At 55.2% G+C, this 20,494-nt stretch overlaps 2 protein-coding genes across 2 annotated transcripts; both read left to right on the top strand.

Annotated features, from left to right (window-relative positions):
* The first annotated feature begins 1,648 nt into the window (after positions 1-1,648).
* On the top strand, positions 1,649-7,503 carry TGME49_269980 (preprotein translocase Sec61, putative). The gene is made up of 8 exons (XM_002365635.1): positions 1,649-2,259; positions 2,981-3,211; positions 3,864-3,980; positions 4,270-4,353; positions 4,778-4,923; positions 5,307-5,951; positions 6,169-6,337; positions 6,767-7,503. Exons 1-8 carry the CDS (start codon positions 2,247-2,249, stop codon positions 6,781-6,783), a joined length of 1,422 nt encoding a protein of 473 aa, XP_002365676.1. The 5' UTR covers positions 1,649-2,246; the 3' UTR covers positions 6,784-7,503.
* A 4,984-nt stretch (positions 7,504-12,487) lies between these two features.
* Positions 12,488-18,865, top strand: TGME49_269990 (hypothetical protein; the record flags this gene model as incomplete). Its single annotated transcript, XM_002365636.1, has 2 exons — positions 12,488-14,995; positions 15,455-18,865. 2 exons carry the CDS (start codon positions 12,488-12,490, stop codon positions 18,863-18,865), a joined length of 5,919 nt encoding a protein of 1,972 aa, XP_002365677.1.
* Positions 18,866-20,494: the final 1,629 nt, after the last annotated feature.

The raw sequence follows: 20,494 nt of genomic DNA, 5'->3' as shown, positions 1-20,494 counted from the left end.
CCTCTGAGGGCGTTTCGCTCCTGTGCGCCGTGGCTCTTTATGGAAAATTCGAGAAGCAGAGAGCAGGCATCAGCACAGAGACTCGCACACAGATGGAAGGCCCTATGGAAATGCAGAAAAGCAGATTAGGAGGAGGAGCAACAGATTAGTTGAGGAGGAAACGAAAGAGTTGAAGGAGCAACAGTCTAGCTGAGGGCGTCGTAGATTCCTTGACCGAGTAGGTGAGAGGTAACGTAAAATTGACGTGTGTAATGAGTGAAGCTGACCTGGAGAGAAACGAAAACACGAAATAATCAGACAGATCAAAAACTTGCAGCTTAGAGAACACAAGTCAAACAGGCTGGTCGATAAGCTGGTAGAGATCGTCTTCTAGGACTTTGGGGTGGAAAGGCCTCGTTCCAGAAAACCGTGAACAGGAAGAACTCGTGGAAGACAAGTGCAGCAGTTCCTGAAAACTCTTGCACGCTTCATTCGCTCCACTGAAGTGTCTTCTCTCTGGCAAGTTCCGCGTATCGTGCGAGGAAGAGTTGAGAGGAAACAAATGTCATTCAAGATCGTCTGTGGAGTCGCTCGAGACCTCAGCCTCGCCCGTTCTTGGATGTGCCAACGCACTGTATCAGACACAGCAGGGAAAGATCGAGATCAGCAAACTTGTGCAGAAAATTGGATGCGGACTTGTTTGTACAAGCTTGTGTGTAGACGCTTGCAAGCCGAGAAAGTGGCTGGTTATTCTGAAGATTGCTGGTTCTCTGTCTCGTCTTTATGCAAGGGACATCGTGCGTAATTTTGCTTCCAGAAGCGGCAAACGTTCGAGTGCTGCCTTCTCCGTTGCAAGAATTCTACAAAAGGAGAGGGGCAACGTATCAACTTGCCTTTCGATGCTAACTTCGCAGTAAACCTTTCTTCTCTGGCGTTCTGCCACTTCCGCCTAGAGGCATCTTACCGTCAGTCCCCACAAGAACAGAGAATATCTCCTACCTCCTTTGTTTCCATAGTTCCCTTCTTTTCCCGACTGTTTTCGAATGGTCAAAAGAGTGTGTTACGGCGAACGGGAAAGGACTTTTTCTGTGCTCCGTCCCAATGGCTTTCTCTGCCGTGGTTTCCCCTGGTCGTGTTTTCTCTCCCCTCTATGAAGGCAAACTGCAGTAAAACGCTGTCACGCGACGCGGTTTCCCGAGTTTCTGTGCTCCGGTAACGGAGAACGCCGATGCGAGAGCAGAAATTTATCCCCCGGGTTTTGCGTTGTCTGCTTTCTTCAATCCCTGTCAAAGCATTGTGCTGAGCTGAAGAAAGAAGCACCGTCCACCCCAGCAAGGTGAGCTTGTTAGATAGATGTGTGAGCAGGTCGGGTACACACAGTGTGGAAGGGGAGTGTTTTTGGCGTGGGTTCGTTTCTTGCTGGTATTTTGAGTGTTGCAGTCTTCAACAGGGGAGTTCGACTGCTTTTTCCTGGGCATTGTGCGTCCCGTTTCTTCCGACTCTTTCCAGGTCGCTCCTTCCCTGGTGGCGGCGTAGCCACCTGAGTGTGGCTGTCGTCACGCGGAGGTGTTGAGGCAACCCCACCTTATTTTCGCGTCTTGTCGCGAGAGAGAAAGCAGGAGATTTGTGTGAAGTCTCGGGAGAGGAATCGCGAAGAAACGAAAAAATCGTTTTTGTCCGCTCGCGTGTGCAGGAAGAACGGCACAGCGGCAAAGGCGATACTCGCGTATTTTTGAAGAGGCCTTGTCCGCGAGGTTTGACGTTACGGTCTTCTTCCGTGTTTTCTCTTGCCGTTTTCCGTGCTCGTCTTTGCGCCTTTTCGAGTTCCTGCCTCCACTCTGTCTCACGCGCGGTTCCCCTCCCTTGTCTCTTCCCAGGAGGAGCGCCCAACGCCAGCCTACCGCGGCAGAGAAAACGAGGAAAAACCAACCTTTGTCTTCGTCACGCTTTCAGCACCAGTTTTCTAAGGGTCTTTGTGCGCGGAAAAAGGTGGGGAAGCTCGACGTTTCCTCTCTTTTTCTCCTCGCCGAAGACAGGTTCTCTGAGCACCTCGCCCTTCCGAGGCGGCGGCACCCGTTTTTTTGCGCCTGTTTCTCGACGCCGCCCAGCCTCGACCAACACCTTTTGCTTTGCTCCTTTGCTTTCGTTTTTCTCCGAGAAAATTCTCGAAGAAACGTCGTGAGGGTCAGCCAGTTTTCTTCCTCGCAACCAGCGCCCTCCCTCAGCCTCCGACACGTCGGCACCAATTTCCCAGCGTGTATATCAAAATGGCGAAAGGATGTAAGTGGGTTCTCCACAGAACTTGTTCAGACAAAGACGAGAAACGAACTCCCTCCTTGCGGTCGTCTTTGTGCGTGGGGAACACTTGTGAGTTTTTTTCAGCTGTTAAGACATGGCCAACTTTTGTCCGTGTGTGTGTGGGCGTTTCAAACTCCGCGTCGGAGCCTCAGACACTGGGGTTTTCCGTGGCTTTTTCTGCGCGTTTCGAGCGGATCAATTCCCAAACACCCGAGAATCGTGTGTGTTGCACGTCTGACTTAGGACAGGCTATACTACTGCCACCGGCTGAGCAGCTGCGCCGAGACTTTTCAGTCGAGAAGCGCCGATATGTGGCGACCGTTCTAGAGAAACCTTCACCTGTCGCTCCGACATCCTTGTTTCTGTTTTCTTTTGTGTTGTGTGACCTGCCTTTTCGCGCGCCCTCTTCCTGCGAGTCCTCCCGTGTCGTTGTGGTCTGTCGGTAGAGCCTCGCCCGTTGTGAACATGTCTTTTGCCAAAGACGTCCTCGACAGAGCAGTTTTCGCGTACAGCAGGTAGAAACTAACTCGAGAAAAAGAAGGACGGGAACAGACATGTCCTCGCTGGAAACAGCGGTAGAGGAGATCTGGCGCCGCTCTTCATCGAGACGCCGACGTACCCATTCCGCACAGACGAACCGGAGGAAGGCGACGGCGATAGTGAACACGGTGTCTGTCCATCGATTTGTGTGGCGTCTTTTCAGTTCGCTTTCTCAACCTGATCAAGCCGGTCATGTGCATCCTGCCGGAGGTGCAGGCACCCGACCGCAAGATCCCCTTCAAGGAGAAGGTGCTCTGGACCTTGGTCTCCCTGGCTGTCTTCCTCATCTGCTGTCAAATTCCTCTCTATGGCATTCGCACAAACAAGAGCGCAGATCCGTTCTACTGGATGCGAGTCATCCTCGCATCCAACCGAGGAACTCTCATGGAGCTCGGTAAGGCGAGAGCAGAGACGTCAGGGAAATTCGCTCCTCGGTTCGAAGAAAACACGACCTCTCTCTGGAAACTGAGTTCTAAACACTAGCTCGAGGGCGGCCAGACAAACAGATTTTTCCGCGAAATGTCTTTGTCGCAAGGTAGCAAAGGCGCAGGCGTTTCACTCTGTACGCACTCCACTGAAGACGTCCTGCTGTACCGCAACGTCATAAACATCTTGGTTGTGTCTGGCGACTTGATCCATGTAGAATAATAGCCTGGTCACTCGAGTGGGTCTTACCGACCTCCGCTTGACAGTTCCTGACCGCGTAGGCGGATCTAAAAGGTGGAATGGCCACCGCAAAGATGCTTTCAGGCGCCCGTGTGTCGGAACAGCTCTTCACTCTGTTGGTGTGGGTCCAGGTCGACTCCCAGAAGCGCGTTTAAAGAAACTCGAGAGAGGAACTGTGACCAGCAGTGGTGGTTCCGAGTGGGCATACGCCGGAGGGAAACGGGTCTCTGTGTTTTTATCGGTGCGTCCTCAAATCTGTCGCGTTGCGTCCACGGATAACTCCATTTTGGGGCGAGTCTAGTCTCTACAGGTGTGAGGAAGCATGCATAAAAATAACACCACGATGTTTCCATCGGATCGATCTTGTCTTTTTCCGTTAGGTATTTCTCCGATCGTGACTAGTGGAATGGTCATGCAGCTCTTGGCTGGCAGCCGCATCATCCAGGTCGACCAGTCTCTCAAGGAAGATCGCGCTCTCTTCCAAGGAGCTCAAAAGCGTGAGGCACCTTCTACTGGCAAACATTTCTGCCTGTATAAATATCTATTTCTACGCTTGTGTGTATGCTTGCCCGACTCTTTCGAGATTCCTTTCGTGACTGAGCCGTGACAGCTGCAGAAAACATGCCAACCGCAAAGTTTTGGGGTGTCTTCGCTCAAGAGTGGGGGTCTTGTGGCCACCGATCCGCATGTCTCAGGACGCCTTTTTCGCATGCAGATGTGCCTTGCGTTTCGCTCCACGGGGCCTTCTGTCCTCTGTGCGCGCTTCTTCTGTCTGTGCGTCTCCAGTGCTCGGCTTGATCATCACAGTCGGAGAGGCCGTCGCGTACGTGATCAGCGGCATGTACGGCGACATCCACGACCTGGGCGCGAGTGAGTCTCGTTGTTTTTCAGAGAGAATTCGCTTGTCCGACTCGTCGTATGCGCGTGCGGACGTTAGGCCAACTCGCAGGACTTTCTCAGAGGTGGTGTCTCCCAGGACGATGGCGCGCCCTGGCGTCCGAAGAGGCGATTCCTCTTGAGGTTTTTGTCTGCTGGAAACAAAGTTCTCTCAAGGCTTGCGCGGCCACCATGTCAAGTGCTCCAAGTCTCTTTGTCTCCAGTTTGTGTATCTCTATAGCAATCGCAATCGGCCGTGGTGAACGGGGGGTTCGGCTTCAGGTTCTCAATGGATGGTTCTACATATGTGTAAATACGGATTTTGTGTAGATGTGTATCTGGATAGGCGTCGAGAGCTTGAGGCGATGAGTGTGTGTGTGTGTGTGTGTCTGCGTTCAACTGTGGCATTTTTTTTCAGCCAACGCCGTGCTTATTATCCTCCAGTTGTTCTTCTCCGGCGTCGTCGTCATCATCCTCGACGAGCTCCTGCAGAAGGGATACGGTCTCGGCAGTGGAATTTCTCTGTTCATCGCCACCAACATCTGCGAAACAATCGTGTGGAAGGTACGCTCACATGCGCTGAAGTCAGGCAGGCCGACCCACTTTCTCCAAACGCCTTCTCTGCATGTGCATGCAACTGAAGAGATCTGAAAAAAACAGGATTCATGGATAAGTGCAGGAAAGAGCTCAGGAGGTCTTTATCCCGCTTCTCCCATGCATGTGAATGACCATTTACATACATACGTATGCATATATATATATATGTATATATGTATGTATATATATATGTATATCTGTACATGTGTGGCGTGTAATTGAGGTAGCCAGCTGCGGCGTTTTTCGGTCCGTTTTTGGAGCTCTCTGCATTGATCGACGAGTCGGAGGTCGAGTGTGTCTGTCCTGTCTGTGATCGCGTCTCGTTTGCTTTTTGTCCTGCGTTCTCTAAGGCCTTCAGTCCGACGACGATCAAGACTGGGAAGGGAACGGAGTTCGAGGGTGCGCTGGTCGCGTTGTTTCACTGTTTGTTCACCAAGTCGAACAACATCGTGGCTCTGAAGGAGGCGTTTTACCGGTCGAACGCACCGAACATCACTTCGCTGCTGGCGACGATTCTGGTCTTCCTCATCGTCATCTACTTCCAAGGATTCCGAGTGGACCTCGCGGTGAAGTACCAGCGCGTGCGCGGCCAGCAGGGCAGCTACCCTATCAAGCTGTTCTACACCTCGAACATTCCAATCATTCTGCAGACTGCGCTCGTCTCCAACCTCTACTTCCTCTCTCAGCTGCTCTACCGGCGGTTCAAGACGAACGTCTTGGTCAATCTCCTCGGTCAGTGGCAAGAAGTCGACGTCGGCGGACACTCTGTGCCTGTTGGAGGCATTGCGTACTACATTTCGCCGCCCGGATCCTTCGGGGACATCCTGGAGGACCCCCTGCATGCGTTCATCTACATCACCTTCGTCCTCGTCAGCTGTGCTCTCTTCAGCAAAACGTGGATCGAAGTTAGTGGCAGCAGCGCTCGCGATGTCGCCAAGCAACTCCGCGACCAGCAGATGGTCATGAAGGGGTACCGCGACTCCTCCCTCGTCCAGGTGAGACGACGACTTTCGAGTGGAGCTGTGGTGTAAACGAGGTTGTCGTCTCTTTCCTCTGCATGAGTCGACCGGGTGAATATGTGGAGTGCCTGCGCCTCGCTTGAGTCGCCTCGGGGGAACAGAGGTCGAACGCGGGGAGAGAGAGAGGAAACGCGTAACCCAGTTTCGCAGGATGAAAACCGGTGCGACCCACTCCTCGCCTCCTTTTCCTCAGGTTCTCAATCGCTACATCCCCACTGCGGCTGCCTTCGGTGGCATGTGCATTGGAGCTCTGACCATCATTGCGGACTTCTTGGGGGCGATCGGAAGTGGAACGGGTATTCTCCTCGCCGTCACCATCATCTACCAGTACTACGAGATGCTGGCGAAGGAACGCGAACAAGGTATGTGGTTTTCACTGTTGAGCGTGTGAGGAAAACCTTGCTTCGTACACGTTTTTTCAGGTCTTCGTCTTCCTCGAGCTCTTGAGAAGCTGTTGACCTCTTCACAACGACATTTAAAGGTTCCTTCCACCGCAACTCTTTTTTCGTGGACGTCTTTTTGCCATGCACGCCGACATGTTTTCGAGGGAACTGAACTGGGTGGGAAAGTCAGGCTTCGTGTTCATCGCGAAGGCGCGTTCTGTAGCGGCTGTATGGATCTGTTTTGCTCAGAGGAGAGAAAGTCGTTTCCCGGCAGGTATCCGCTGATGGTGCACAGGTCGCATCTCTCGAGCTGAATATGTGTGCGATGTCTGGGGTGGGAGATCACTTTAGTTGTTCGCTTACATTTTTTCAAGCTCGTTGAGAAGCGGTTTTGTTGTGTTTTTGCAGGCAACTCGATTTTCTAGGCTGTGGCGCGCACAGCCGCTTCTCCTCTGTCTTCCTCTCGCGTTTTCTTCTGTCACTTCCTGTGCGCCAATGCGTTTTCCCCTGTGTTCTTTCTCTTCTTCGCGCCGCGAAAGTGTGGTGCGTCCCGGAGTTCTTGTGGTTCTTCGCTGTCTGATTCTCTGGGTTGTCTCATCTCTCTGAGTGAGGCTGCTGGACGTGTGGATCTCTCGGCTTCCCGTCAGGGGAAGGACGAAGAACGAGGCCTGCTGAGGCTGAAAAAATCAGTGTCTCTCTCTGTCAGAATGCGCAGAGAAGAACTTTGTTTTCCTGGACTTCCTCTGCAAGCGGGTGCTGTGGCTCGCGCAGGGCAACTGGCGAGGCGTCGCCGGTGTCTCTGAACCTGCGACGGCAATCGAGAGGGGAAACGGCGCACAGAGCATGTTTCTCTGGATCAAGTGAGTGAGGCGGGGTCTGCGTGTGCGTCGTCGGCTCGTCGAGATGCAGGAGAGTCTCTCTGTGTTCGTTTGTTGGTTTGCGGCTAGTCGCGGTGTTGGTGTCGGCCGTCTCTGCCTTCTTGCCTTCTCTGGGCGCGTTGCACGGTCTCTGCGTCCGTCCCTCTCCAGTCCACTCGTTTCGGAATTCCGGTTGTTTCTGTGCGGAGAACAAAAACGAATCTCGGATGCCCAGCGGAAAAAAGTTGCCGCGCCGAAACGAGGTGACTAGGAGCCAAGGAGTGACCGGAAGAAACGTACGCATGCACTCAGTGGGCGTGAAACTGCGCTAACAAGAGAACTGGGGAAGAAGGACCTCCAAGGTCGCGACAGTCATCCGGACGCGGCTGGACGCAAACACAGATACACATCACACACGCATTCCAGATTTGCCTCCCTTGCGCCTACACCCACATTCACATATAAATTCATGTACCTAAACATAGTTGTGTACACATTCACAGATGGCAACAAGGCCGGGATGACACCTGTTAGATTCGGGACCTTTCTTTCACCGGTTCGCAAAACCGATGAGGAGGGTGGGAGGCAACGCACACGAAATGGATCGCTAGACACCTGAAGAAAAGCGTGAAGACGCGAAGAGTGGAGCTTTACCACAGGACAAAGGAAATGGTGGCGTACAGCAAACTTACCGAGAACGTGGTTGAGTGGGTTTCGTAGCTGGAGTCGTATTCAGGATTCTGGGAGCTAGAGTGTCTCGGTTTATTTGAGTTACACCGATGTGAATCCGCAAGCTCGTCGGATCTGCGGTAGCCCGATTCTCGGCTGGAAGGGGAGGACGCTGTCAGGCCTCTTCCTTTTGCCTCTGAATATGGAGCAAATATCCTCACTGTCCGATTTTCCATTTTTGTCACACGTCTGAAATGTGGACCACCTGTGAGTGGCAGAGGGTCAGTAACGAACGTCGCTTGCCAGTGTGTAGACGGCGCGTTTGCATCAATCGTACCGCGCACGCTGCAGCTGAGGTCTGAATTTCGCTGTCGTCTTAACTAAGGCCTTTCCGGTTCTTTTTGCGACATCTGATCGAGAGGCAAAGCAACGCAGCGGAAAGGAACTCTCGAAGCTGTGGTCTTTCTTTTAGTTGCTGTACGCCTCTTCGTAGAGATGGATTCTTGAGGCAGGTAGACCTGTCAGTTACCCGGAATGACACCCAGCTTTCTCCGTTTGCTGACGATTTGCTCTCGCTTCCCTCCCCTCTCTTTCGATGCGAGCTCCTCTATGTTTTTACACCCGGGTGTAGCTGTGAATCTAGCGTAACAAGAGCGACAAGGCGGCTGAAATGCTCGCGACATGCGTGCATTTGATTTGCTTACTGAAACGCTGCAGCCTTTCAGCGACTCGGTTTGTCTGCACGTGTACTCGACCTGTTTTTCTTCGAGGGAGGAACAGGGCAACGCTGACCCCCTGTATATTTGCAGGACGGAAGACTGGGTGAGAACAGACCGAAGAGGCAACTTTGACTGACACGTGGCAGCAGTGTTGTCGTGGGTATCCAGGTGAAAAAACAAATGTCAGTGCTCGCTCTATCGCTCTACTGCCAAAGGAAAAGTTGATGGTCTCTGCGTTCGCGGCAGGAGCTCAAAACAGCGAGGCAAAGTGTGTCCGAAAGACGGGGAATGCGGCGTTCTCAAGAAACGTGCAGGCACTCACGGCAAAGTGGTGTAGAAATGGCTTCTAATCTCGTAGCTCTCTTCACAGAAGAATGCAAACCATGACACGTGACATGCTTATGGATATGGACAAGAGTGTTCACACCTGGATGCCGATTATCGTATTTGCATATATATATATATATATATAAGCGTGCGTGCATGTGCATAATTCCGGTGCGTATAGTGATGGAGGACTATATATATATATATATATAAGCGTGCGTGCATGTGCATAATTCCGGTGCGTATAGTGATGGAGGACTAACGTCTCAGAGCTGTCTATTTTTGAACATAAAGTGGAGCAAAGGGGAAAGCGGAGAATGGAGACTGCCGCGGACTCGAAGGCGCTGGAAAAGACGTAGAAACTATACAGACTGCATTCTGTCCTGACCTCCAGTAGGGCAGTAGGGCCTCACCCGCTCCTCCGTGGCAGAGAGAGGCTTCCGTCTTAAGCGACAGACCGAGTTAATGCCTCAGGAATTGACCCAGCGTTGCCGTGTGTCTTTCTACCCAGTTTACGATAAAGAGTCCCTTGTTTACAAAAATCAACCGGTGTATGCAGCCTGTACACACACCACGCTAGTCAAGACCTAAATCAGAAGCTGCACTCGTTACCATGACAATCAAAAGGGTACCACACCGAATATGGTATCGTAGAACCCCAGAAACTCGTGTGTCCTCTTGATTGAACATATCCGGAGAAGGCCACCGCTATAGTACGTCGATTATAAACTAAACTTGACATCCCAGCACCAGTCTATTCTGGTGGTCGATGTCGTTTTCGACTGCACAGAACATATGCTGCGTTATCTCGTGCGGGTGAGGCGAAAGAACGGAACAGTTCAGGTGGCCCAATCAGCAAGCCGTTTATCCTCTTGGTTTCTCATCGCTTTTGTCAAAGCGTAACATCGGGGGAAGTTTACAGACATGGGCTCTTGCATCGACCTTTTTTTCCAGTCTTGCGTGCCTCGCGACAGACTGCCCATTCTCTTGCACATTTCCTTTCCCTGGTCTCGGCTCTTTTCAATTTCTTTTCTTCTGAAACGCGACTCCTGCCGCATCGCTTCTTCGCCGGGGAGCGCCCGAGCAGGACAGTGGGAGCTAGGTCTTCCCTGAGTTCCCACACCTTGCCGTTTCTCCCTGCCAGAAAGTCGAAGGCACAGTGTTTAAGACACAAGTGTGACGCATGACTGTTCAGCTCCTCTGTAGTTCCTCGTTCGGCATTCGACAGTTTCAGCCGGGTGGGGCTACTCACCGGAGCAGCCATTCCGACCTTTCCTTGAAAACAACGGGACGACTCAGCTGTTTCATGTAAAGTGAGAAACGAGTGCGAGTGGAACAGAATCAACATTGTACAACTAAGAAGGGCGGACACAATGACAGCGGGCCCTCCCGTGCTTACGTTTTCACCCACTACTCGTTCCTCGTGCTCCTCGTCGTTTGTCTGCCCGAAGGTATCTCGGTCCTGCCTTCTCAGTTTTCTTCGTATTCCTAAATAGCACGAGCCGTTTTGGGTCGTTTTCCTCACGTTTTTATGCCCATGATGAGGCTCAACGTTTTCGCTCACGCGGAAGACTCTGTTTCTGCCGAACCCAACGCGTTCCGCGATCCGTTCTAGCAGGACTTTTCATGGAGCCAGGGCGACGATCCCTGCTGCAGAGGTTGCGCAAATCGCTCGCGAGTCTGGGCAAAGAATCAGTGAAAACACGACGGTTTGCAGAGTGTCTGGACAGCGTTTTTGCGAGGTTTCGGTAACAAACAGATTATGACCAAGCTGAGCGTTGGAGAACGCCGGAAAGAATGGGGAGCGAACTGCGATTCCATTCTCGAGATTTTTACACGTTCTGGCTTTGCGTGTCGCTGGGCCCTCCCTGCGCGGACTCACAGCGTTGTTTTCGCTTTTAACTTCTAAAAATGTCATGAAACTCGTGACAAAGTGATCATCAGTTTCGCCTTTTTGCAAGTTGTGGTTGTCTTGTCTCTCCGCTCTCGCCGCGAGTCCCATTTTCGCGCGCCTTACACAGTCCTGGCCGCTTCTGAAAAACCTTGGAAGTTCCGAAGTTACAAAAGCGAACCGTTTTCAAATTCCGGCGCGTCGTCTGGCCTTGCTGTGTTCGGTCTGCTTTCCTAGATACTTCGCATGATTCCTCAGAAAGAATTTGGGATGTTTTTTGTTTCGCTCCGGCTCTGCGCCGTTCGATCGTTTCTCTCGTCTGTCCACCCCCTGCCTGAATGCGACTAACCGAAGCAATTCGCATTACACCCACCTACGCTGTGCCGTCTTTTCTGGCCCATCTTCACTCTCTTTCCTCGCTTCTGTTGAGTCGCGACAGCAGTTGCTTCCTCTATGAATTTGGCAACTTACACACTCGTCCCCATCCAGGTGTAGGAAGGACGAAGATAGAGCGGTTCTCCCTGTGAGCTTGCCGCCTTTCTCGGCGGCTTCGACAGTTCCCCTCTGGCTTCGCCCGCGTCTCCACTTTCTCTATTCGATGTATTGTCCAGATCCTCTTCTTCGTATGTTAGCTGCTGCATCCCGTTTTCGTAAGCCTTGCCCGCCTGCCCGTCGCCGCGCGTATCTGTGACTTTTTAAAAGACCGCCTCCGCAGTGACATGCAACACCGCTGTACGCCCTTCGAGGACAGATCTTCGCCTCCGTTGTTTTAATCTCTCCCCGACTCGCCACAGCCTCGCATTTTTCTGACCTGACGCCTTTTTTTCTGTCTTCTTGCGTTCGTTTACCGTCTTCATCTTGCCTTCGTCGCTGTCTCCTTCTCCGGTGTCTGGACGTACACACTCAGAGCTTAGTAGATTCGCGGATGCCGGTAGGTGTCAACAGCTGTGAGCATACGCGTTCGCTTTTGTCTAGCTGCACACCCAGTTTCATCTTGTCGATAAATCCCCGTTTGCGTTGGCATGAATGGAAGGTCCTCTCTGGATTCCTTCGCAAATCGCAGTGCTCCGAGATTCCGCAAACTGCCTCCGGTGCCAGGTGTCTGTACGGTACGTCGCATGCACAGCAGGTGAAAATGCTTCTTTAAACAGCTTCTCATTTGTCTCATTCTGTGGAGACTAAACTCCTTCTCCCTTGGTGTCGTCTGTCGGTCTCCCTTTTGTCCTTCTCCTTGTCTAGGTCTCCGGGGCATTTGTCTCTTTTGTCCGGTTTCGACTTCTCGCCCCTCTTGTCTGTCGTCGCTCTTCGTCGTTCTCCAGTTTCGCTGTCTTTCGACCATTGCGTCTTTGGCCTTTATCTCGTTTGTGTCCAGCTTCGTCTTGTCTGCCTTGGTTTTCGTCTTTAAGATTGACACTTCGACCACCCTGTCTTCCGATTCTTCCTCGCAATTTCTTTTGGAGTCAGATGACGCGCGCTGGTGGGTCCGCTGCGTCGCCCGGCGACCCTGTGTCTGTCGAGACGGACTAGGATTCTGGCTTCGCGTCGGAGACCAGTCTTACCGACTTCTCTGCCTTCTCCCTGCTTCTCTCCGCGCCCCTGCTCTCCTTTCTCTGCCCTTCTTCTTCTTCTTTTCTCTCTGTCCTTCTTCCTTTCTCTCTGCTGTCCAATGGGCAAGCAATGCAGCAAGGAACTGTCAGTCCACGCCCGCTCCTCTTCTGGGAGGGGGGATACCGTCTGGGTCGCGCCGGACTCGGTCGTGAGCGAGGCGGAGAGACCCAGCGTCTCCTCCTCTGGCCAGAGGACAGCCTTCAATGCTGGCTCGACAGAGTCTCTGGAGACCGGCAAGGCCTCGCCGGCCTCGGGGCCTGCGCCTGCACCGCGAAGGTCGTCGGTCAGCCGCTTCCTCAAGACTCTCACGTCGAGGCCTGCGGGCCAGTTCGGCGGTTCTCCGGAGGCGAGCGGCCCAACCACACGACTGTCGCTGCTTGCCGCCCGCGAGGTCTCTCCCGGACTGCACTTGCTCAAGGCCTTGGGCCCCTCGGGATCAACTGGACCCACCGCAGAGGGGATCGGGCCAGCGAGCCCAGGCGGCGAGAAGCCTGCGAATGCGAGCGACGTCGTGGTGGCGCGCACGGAGAGTTTCCAGCAGCCGCCTCACTTTCTGGAGATGAAGGAGGTGGAGGAGTTGTCTAAAACGTTCACCTTTTACGTGGAAATCTTCGGGATCAAATGTCGGAACGTCTCACTCTCGTCCAGGTCTTCCCAGCATCTCGGCTCGCGGCTCTTCTGCAGCGTGAACTGGGCGGACTTGGCTTTCTACGAAACCACGGAGGCGGTTGCGTGCGTTGCGAATCCAAAGTGGGCTTCCAAGTACCATTTCACCTGGAGCATTCCGCAGCTTTCGCGGCTGCATGAACAGAGCCTCGAGCTGAGTGTGTACGAAGAGGAAGGCTTCCCGACCCACGGGATGTCTTCCCCGCAGGCGCAGTCTCGGCGCGTCCTGCTCGGGAGCGCCTCCGTGGACTTGCTGACCGTCGCGACGGGGCCTGTGCACCACGACTTGTTGCTTTCGCATCCGGAGAAGGGCAAGACCGACTGTGGGCGGGTGATGATCGACGTGAGGATGGCGCAGATCTGTCCCCTGATCATCAATCCGATCGAAATTTTGGTGAACCTCCACGAACCGACGGCCGGGCAGGCCATCATCGAGGAGGCTGTCTCCGACGAAGAAGACGCGGAGGGCGAGGAGCCGCGGGTCGCGCCCTTTGGGCCTCCGCGCGTCGCAGATCCGCTGAGCTCCACGCACGACGCCGAGGGCCTCACGCGGTCCCGAGACTCGCAGCAGGAGCCTGACGAAAGCGAAGGCCTGGCGCGGGCAGGTGTGGCTGAAGGCAAGAGCCCACTGATGAACAAGGAGCTCTGGCAGCAGCAGGAAGTCCTGAGACTGCGGGCTGCGCAGACCCCACGAGCCTCAGAGAAGCCAGACGCCCAGTTCGGGGACCCTGTCAAGACCCTCGGCTGGCTGCGGGATGGCGGCCTCGCGGAGGAAGACGAGGACTGTTTGCGGCGAGAGGACTCGACCGCGCCGCATGACGAGGAACCTGGCCCGCTGATGGCGCACTGGCAGCTCTGTTTCCGCCCGACAGGTGTGAAGAATCCGGCCGAGTACTTTAGCACGTGGACAGACAAAGTCGACCGACCGTACTGGAACACAGTCGACCACTCGCTGTTGACTGGGCGGTGCACGTCGGCGGTGATTTCGACGCCGAGCTTTGGACGCCAGCCGAGTTCTGCATCGAGTGCAGGGGTCCCTGTGGGCGCGGTGAAGCGCGCGAGTGAGGGCGAGGCCGCCGCGGGGGAGGAGTTGGGCGACGAGGCCGGGGTATCTCGGCGGCCTTCTTCGGAGATCGAGAGCGTGAGTGCAGCGTCGTCGGTGTCTCAGGCGACGCAGCCTTCGCTGGTTTCTTGCGCGTCGCGTTCCCACTGCATGGACCGCGTGGATCAACTAGGGACGTATCAGAAGCTCGCGGCGCTGGCGCGGAAGGGCCGGCTCGTCAAGGAGGTGCTCTACGACGACTTCCCAACGATCCAGCTGGTGACGACGATTGACCAGCTGCGCCACAACCACCTGCACATCGCCCTCTACTCGCGGTGTTTCCCGCACGACGAACCCAAGTTCATGGGTGAGTCTTGGCTGCCCTTCTTCAAGATCTACGACGCAGACGTCGTGGACCAGCTGGAGAAGCATTTCTTCGACTCGTTCTTCCGCGAGAAGCTCTGGCTGGACGGCCGATGCATTGGAGACATTGAAGGCATCATCGTGTTCCAGAACAACCCAATGATGCGACAGATGTACGCCGGGGTCCACACTGAGCGCGGCTTCATGCGCATCTCGCCCCCGATCCTCGGCGCGGAACAACGGACCAAGTTCCACTACCAGCGCGCCAAGAGCGTCCCACCCGAGATCCAAAAGATCGCCGAACTCCACAAAACGCTCCTCGACCTTCTGTTTTCGAAGGCCCAACACAGCCCTCAAGAAATCCTCCTCAACATGGGCGTCGGCGGACTCCTCGCCGTCGTAGGTGCCCACCGTCAGAAGCCCCAGGCTCCGGACCTCGCTCAACCGGGCAGCACGCCCACTCCTCAAATGGTCTTCCTTTCAGACGCAAAGCGAGTGAGATCTACAAAACTTCAGAGGCCTCGCTCTTCAGAGACCAGGCCCCGGTGCGGAGTCGCCAAAGTCTGGCCGTTGCTTCGAAGGTCTATGCACTTGAACGCCGTTGTATTCGGTGGTAGTCTGCTTAATTCCTGGTGATGTTTCGTTTTCTACTTCTGACGCTACCTCGCACATGCCAGGAGTCTCTTTTATCACCGCTGCGGCGGTGCCGTCTCTTTTCCTTCTTTTTCTCTGTGTGCTCTAGGTGACGTCAGGCCTTTCTTCTGTCCTCGCGTCTTCGCGCCCTTCTCCTTCGGTTTCTTCTCCTTCGGTTTCTTTTCCTTCGGTTTCTTTTCCTTCGGTTTCTTTTCCTTCGTTTTTCGGTCTTCGTCCTCCGGTCCGTTCTCTTCCTGAGTTGACGCATCTCCCCCTTGTTCTCTCACCCCACACGCGCTCTCTCTCCTTTGGCCTGTGCAGGAGCAAGTATCCACGGAGTTCCAGTCGGTCTGCGAGCAGCTGCTGCTTCTCCTGAGTTCGTCGGAGGCGGAGACTCGGCGCTCGTTCATCTACCGCTCTGTGCAAGCCCTGCTGACCGCGCAGCGCGTCCTTTTAAGTCTCGCAAACCACGTTCTCGAGTACATGGACTACGTGCTATGGCAGCACCGCGGTCTGTACTGTTCGATTCTCCACCATATCTTGCGGCGAGGCGAACTGGACATCGGGACAGTGCTGCCGCCGCAGGGGATCTGCTCGTCGCTGCTCCCTGGAAACCGCCTCGACCTCGCGGAAGTGTACATTCTGTATCGATTCGTACGCAGGTCTTCGAAGCTCTTCACCCGGGCCTCCTTCGGCTCCGTCTCCTCTTGTGGGGAGGACGACGACGCGGTTGGCGCGGACGGCAAGGCGCTCGGCCTCGGCTCGGGGAAGCACGACGAGGGCCGGAACTTCGGACTCATCAAGGCCGTGAGGCTTCGGAAGAGAAGAGGCGAGACCCGCGGCTCGATCCGCAGCGACTTGGCGCTCGCGGGCAAAAGCGATCACCTGCTGGACTCCCGCGAGGACTCGACTCGACCCCGCGCAGAGGCCGAGCCGAGCCGCGACCCCGCGGTACCCTCCAAGGAAGAAGAGAGAACGGAGCCTGTGCGCCAGGGAGGAGGAAAAGAGGAGAAGGCCGAGGAACGGACGGGAGAGGACCGAAGCGACCGCGAGGGCGAGACGGACTTGGAGGGTGAGGAGAAGCGGCCTGGCGAGGAGCCGGTCTTCAGCACACTTAGCGAGTTGCACGCAGCTGAGGAGTACTGTGTGCCGAATTCTGTCAAGTACGCAGACCTCGACGAGGAAGAAGAAGACGAAGAAGAAGACGAGGACGGTGACCTCTTTCGGCACTTTCTGACCACGGCGGGGTCGCCGAAGGCAGGAGCCGAGGGCATGGAGCGCAGCGAGAAGAAGCAGGGCGCGACAGCGGAGGCGGAGAGCGAGGAAACGCCTCTGCTCGAAGCTGCGCCGCGGAGAAGCGGCTCGCCGACGACGGGACAGAGTCCGCGGTCGGAGGAGCACCAGCAGCGCGTCTCGACCGTCCTGCTGTCGAGCGCGGGGGCCTCACTGCGAGCCGCGCTCGCGGAGCTCGGTCTGAAGCCCCAAGCGGGGACAGGCGACCCGTCCAGCGAGCCAGCGGGCGAGGAGCGCCGCGAGGACTTGGAGCCGGAGTCTTCGGAGACGCAGTCAACGTTGGTGTTCGCGGCGGGGGCAGGCGAAGGCGAGAAGCCGGAACTGACCGGGAAGTCTGGAAGCGGAGTTCGAGCTCTCGAGCGTGGGGTGACGGCTTCGGATCGGCTGCGGACGCTTGCGGCTCTCGCGCGATCCCTGCCTGCAGAGAAGAAGGACTTGGTGGTGGTGCACCACAAACACATGAAGATTTGCCGACAGTACTTCCTGCTGCTGCACCGGATGCTGTTTTACGCGTTGAACAACTTCTGCACGGACGCGATCTTTGAAGGCCAGAAGAAGTACATCTCCGTTTTCCTGTCGATTGCGTACTTTCGCCTGCCGGGCTTCCGGGAGGAACTCCTGGACTGTCTCCTGACGGCTGAGGAACGGGAGATGGACATCGAGGAGTGGCGAGGAACCGAGTACTTGCTCGACGCCCAGAGTTTGAAGAAGATGGAGAAGTGGAACAGGCACTGCGAGTTGCGGATCTCCCTGGACTGGAGCGCCTTCCACGCGTACGTCAAGTCGTACTTTGGGGAAACGGCGCTGGCAGATGCACTGTCTCGGCTCCGAGACAAGACGGTCGGGGACTTGCCGCTGGAGTGGAAGGGCCAGTTTGCGCAGCGGGGCGCGCTCTTCTTCTGCTTTCTCGAGCAGTGGTGCCGCCATGTGTTTCAGTCTTCGCCGACGCCTGAGGCGCTCACATGGCAGCAGCTGCCTGGGTACGCAATTCTCCTCAAGGCTTTGCTGCTGGAGATGAAGCTGAGGCCAGTGACCAAGTACCCCGACTCGCTGCTGAACAGCAGCGGGGCGATGTTGGCGAACGAGAAGCTGCTGTCGGTCTTCAGCAAGGTGCTTTTCCTCAAGACGTCCGTGTACAACTCGCCGGCGGTCTTTGCGGCGCTGAACTACGTCGACTACTGGATGGAAGTTCTCAAGATCCGCGGGCAGGAACTCCCCACGAGCTTCGACTTCAACTTTCTGAAAAAGGGCTTGGACATCGTCGTCGCGTGCGACATCTGCGTGAACGCGGCGAAGGCTGTGTGGTTCGTCTACAAAAACCTCCCGCTGTTCCACCGTGAGCACCTGCGCTCGATCGTCGTCGACCTCATGCTGCACAACTACTTCCTCCACCTCTTTCTCAACTGGTCTTGGCTCGTCCGCAAGTCCTACATGTGGTTTTTGCTCTACCGGCTCTGCGAGGGCGCTCGGAAGATCGTCACTCGAACAAACACTGCGACGGCCGCGAACGCCGCAGCCGTCAACGCCCTGCTTCAGACCCTGTCCGCGCCACCCAAACGGGAGGACGAGAAGTCCCGCGAGTCCGTCGCGGCGGCGAAGCCCAGCGAGAGAGCGGACGACCCCCCTGGGCCTGCAGGCCCCCAGGAGGGTGATCCGAACGTCTTGAAGCTGCAGGCGGAGCTGGTTGCGTCGATTCGCCTCAGTCCCGAAGAACGAATCGTCTTCCAAGGGTACATGGTTTTAGCGAGCTTCTTGAAGCGCCTCAACGCCCCTCTGGTCCTGCCCGGTTTCGCCACCAAACTGATCGCACATGTTCTCGAACTTCAGCGCCAGGGCCAAAATCCGACGCTCCCCTCGCTCCAACCCACTGCAGGACGCCGAAAGTTCCGCTACAATCCCACACCCGGCTGGACGCCTGACGCGCCGGCACCCGCCGACACCGCCGAGCCGACTGGCCCAGCAGCCGGCTCTGAAGGCGACACCGCTTCCCTGGCGGCGCCATCTGGCGGACCTGACGACTTGGAGCCCAATGCGCCGGCAACTGGAGACTCCGATGAGGCCGCAGCCTTGCCCTCCGAGCCTGCCGGCAGCCCAGGGAAGCCGACTCAACCTCGAAAGAGCAGCGTAGACAGAACTGGAGACAGAGGAGCGCCCGCAGGAGCCTCTGGTCGCGCGGCAAGCCCAAATGTGAACTGCTCAGGAGTCGATTTGTCGTCAGCGGGAGGGAATCTCGAGGATATCGACTTGCGGCTCTGGGCAGAAGGCCTCGTGGAGCTCCCGCGTCACCTTCAAGTGTACGCCAAGATCGCTGTCAAGGAATGGCATGCAGAAGTTTCCGCGTATCGCGAGTGGGTGATGGCTGGCGCTAGCCCCCTCCCGGCCATGCACATCCCTGCGGCACCTCTCGATTCGAACACAGATGTCCCCCTTGACTCCTGAGGCTTAAGAATCTTGAAGCAAAGACTCCAGACTCGAAACTGAAGAAAGAAGGCGACTCTCGAGTAGAGAACAAACGGGGACGCTCATTTGCAACTATTATTTACGTACACTTACGGAGTCACATGTACCTCTGTGTGTGTGTGTGTTTGCGCGCGCACATTCGGCTGCGGGAAAACATATGTACACTATACAAACATCCATGTATAAATATTTATTTTTGTATATGCACAACTGGGTACCTCCTCACCTCTGCATGCATGTATACTCGTGTGATGGAGGTTTACAGATACCAGCATTAGCATGAGTGGGGACTTCGGAGACTGAAGTTCGAAAAGACTTAGCTGTGGACTCCGGAGACGAAATCCAGTTTAGCTTTTGGCTGGGTGGTAGGGTGTGGGGAAGTAACTGGGGAGGTCCAGAAGGCCCTGAGAACGGATTCGAGAAAGCGGAAAGAGCCTCAAAGTGTTTCAGCTGTCTCGAATGTCCCTTGCGTAGAGCGAAGAAGAAGCGCGACTGAAATGCGCTTGGCTACAGCGGACTGTATTCTATACAGCAAAAGGGAAGTCTCTTGCTTTGTGCCTCTCGAGAGGACACTGTTTTTTCATCGCATCCCTTGCCGGAAGCGAAACAGGTTCTGTCACAGCCCCTCTTTTTTCTCCGTTCTTCGGTAGCTCTCCACCCGACCGCGCGTTTCTGCACTTCGGAAGCGGTCGCGGCCTGCAGCCTTCGCCTGCACTTGCGTCCGACAGTGGCCTCACACGCGACGGGAAGACAGGCCTTTCCGCGTTACTCGGGAGTGGAACGAAGAGAGCGTCTGCTTTTCATCAGCAGTCGAGACCGCTACTACCACTGGAATAGAGGTCGAGTGTATAATCCGACGCAGGAACAGGCCAACAGCGCCTGTAATGTGACAGTGAAAAAATAGGGAAATCCTGGCCAACCTAGACAACCTGCGACACAAACTGTGCAGTGCCTTCCCTCTACATCCTTAACGCACTCGTTACGTCTCTAGTTAGGACTGTGCCTTCTGTCCCTTTCACCGGTCGCAGGAGTTCCTAGCCTCTCTGCTCTCTCTGATGGTAGCTGCATAACGCTCGCTCTCACAAGTCTTTGCCCCTCTCCCTCTCGCAACTCTGCATCTATGTTTCTCTTGTCTCATCACCGCTCTCTCGTTACTCTCTCCAAGACGCCTGTTCTTCCCTTGGCGTACACAAGCAGAAGAAACCAACTGGTGCTGGCACTTCGTTTTCAGAGATGTCTGGGGCAGAGATCATTCGACGTTTCAACTCGCGCGTCAGGCGACAGACAACAGTGTCTAGAGTTTGCATCCAGTCGGGTCTCGTTCATCAGAGGCGACTGCTCTTTAAAGGTTCGAAGACACATCGCAGCTCCTGACGAATGCGCGTAGCGTCTTTTCCAAGTCCCAGCTGAGTCGTCTTGAATTAAGAAAGACTGACCAAGATGGCTCCATAGGCGGGAACAACGAGGTGAACTCCTCACTTTTAAAACTTGAATGCCGGCATCAAATCAAAGTTCTACTGTGTCAAGATGGCTCCGAGTGCACAGCGAATCCCAGAAAACGAAAGACATGGCCGAAAAAGAAAGGAGTCTTGGCAACAAAAAGAGAAG

The sequence above is a fragment of the Toxoplasma gondii genome, chromosome VIII, assembly GCF_000006565.2.
Source record: "Toxoplasma gondii ME49 chromosome VIII, whole genome shotgun sequence".
In the NCBI taxonomy this organism is placed as follows: domain Eukaryota; phylum Apicomplexa; class Conoidasida; order Eucoccidiorida; family Sarcocystidae; genus Toxoplasma; species Toxoplasma gondii.
This window is presented reverse-complemented; position numbering and strand designations above follow the sequence as displayed.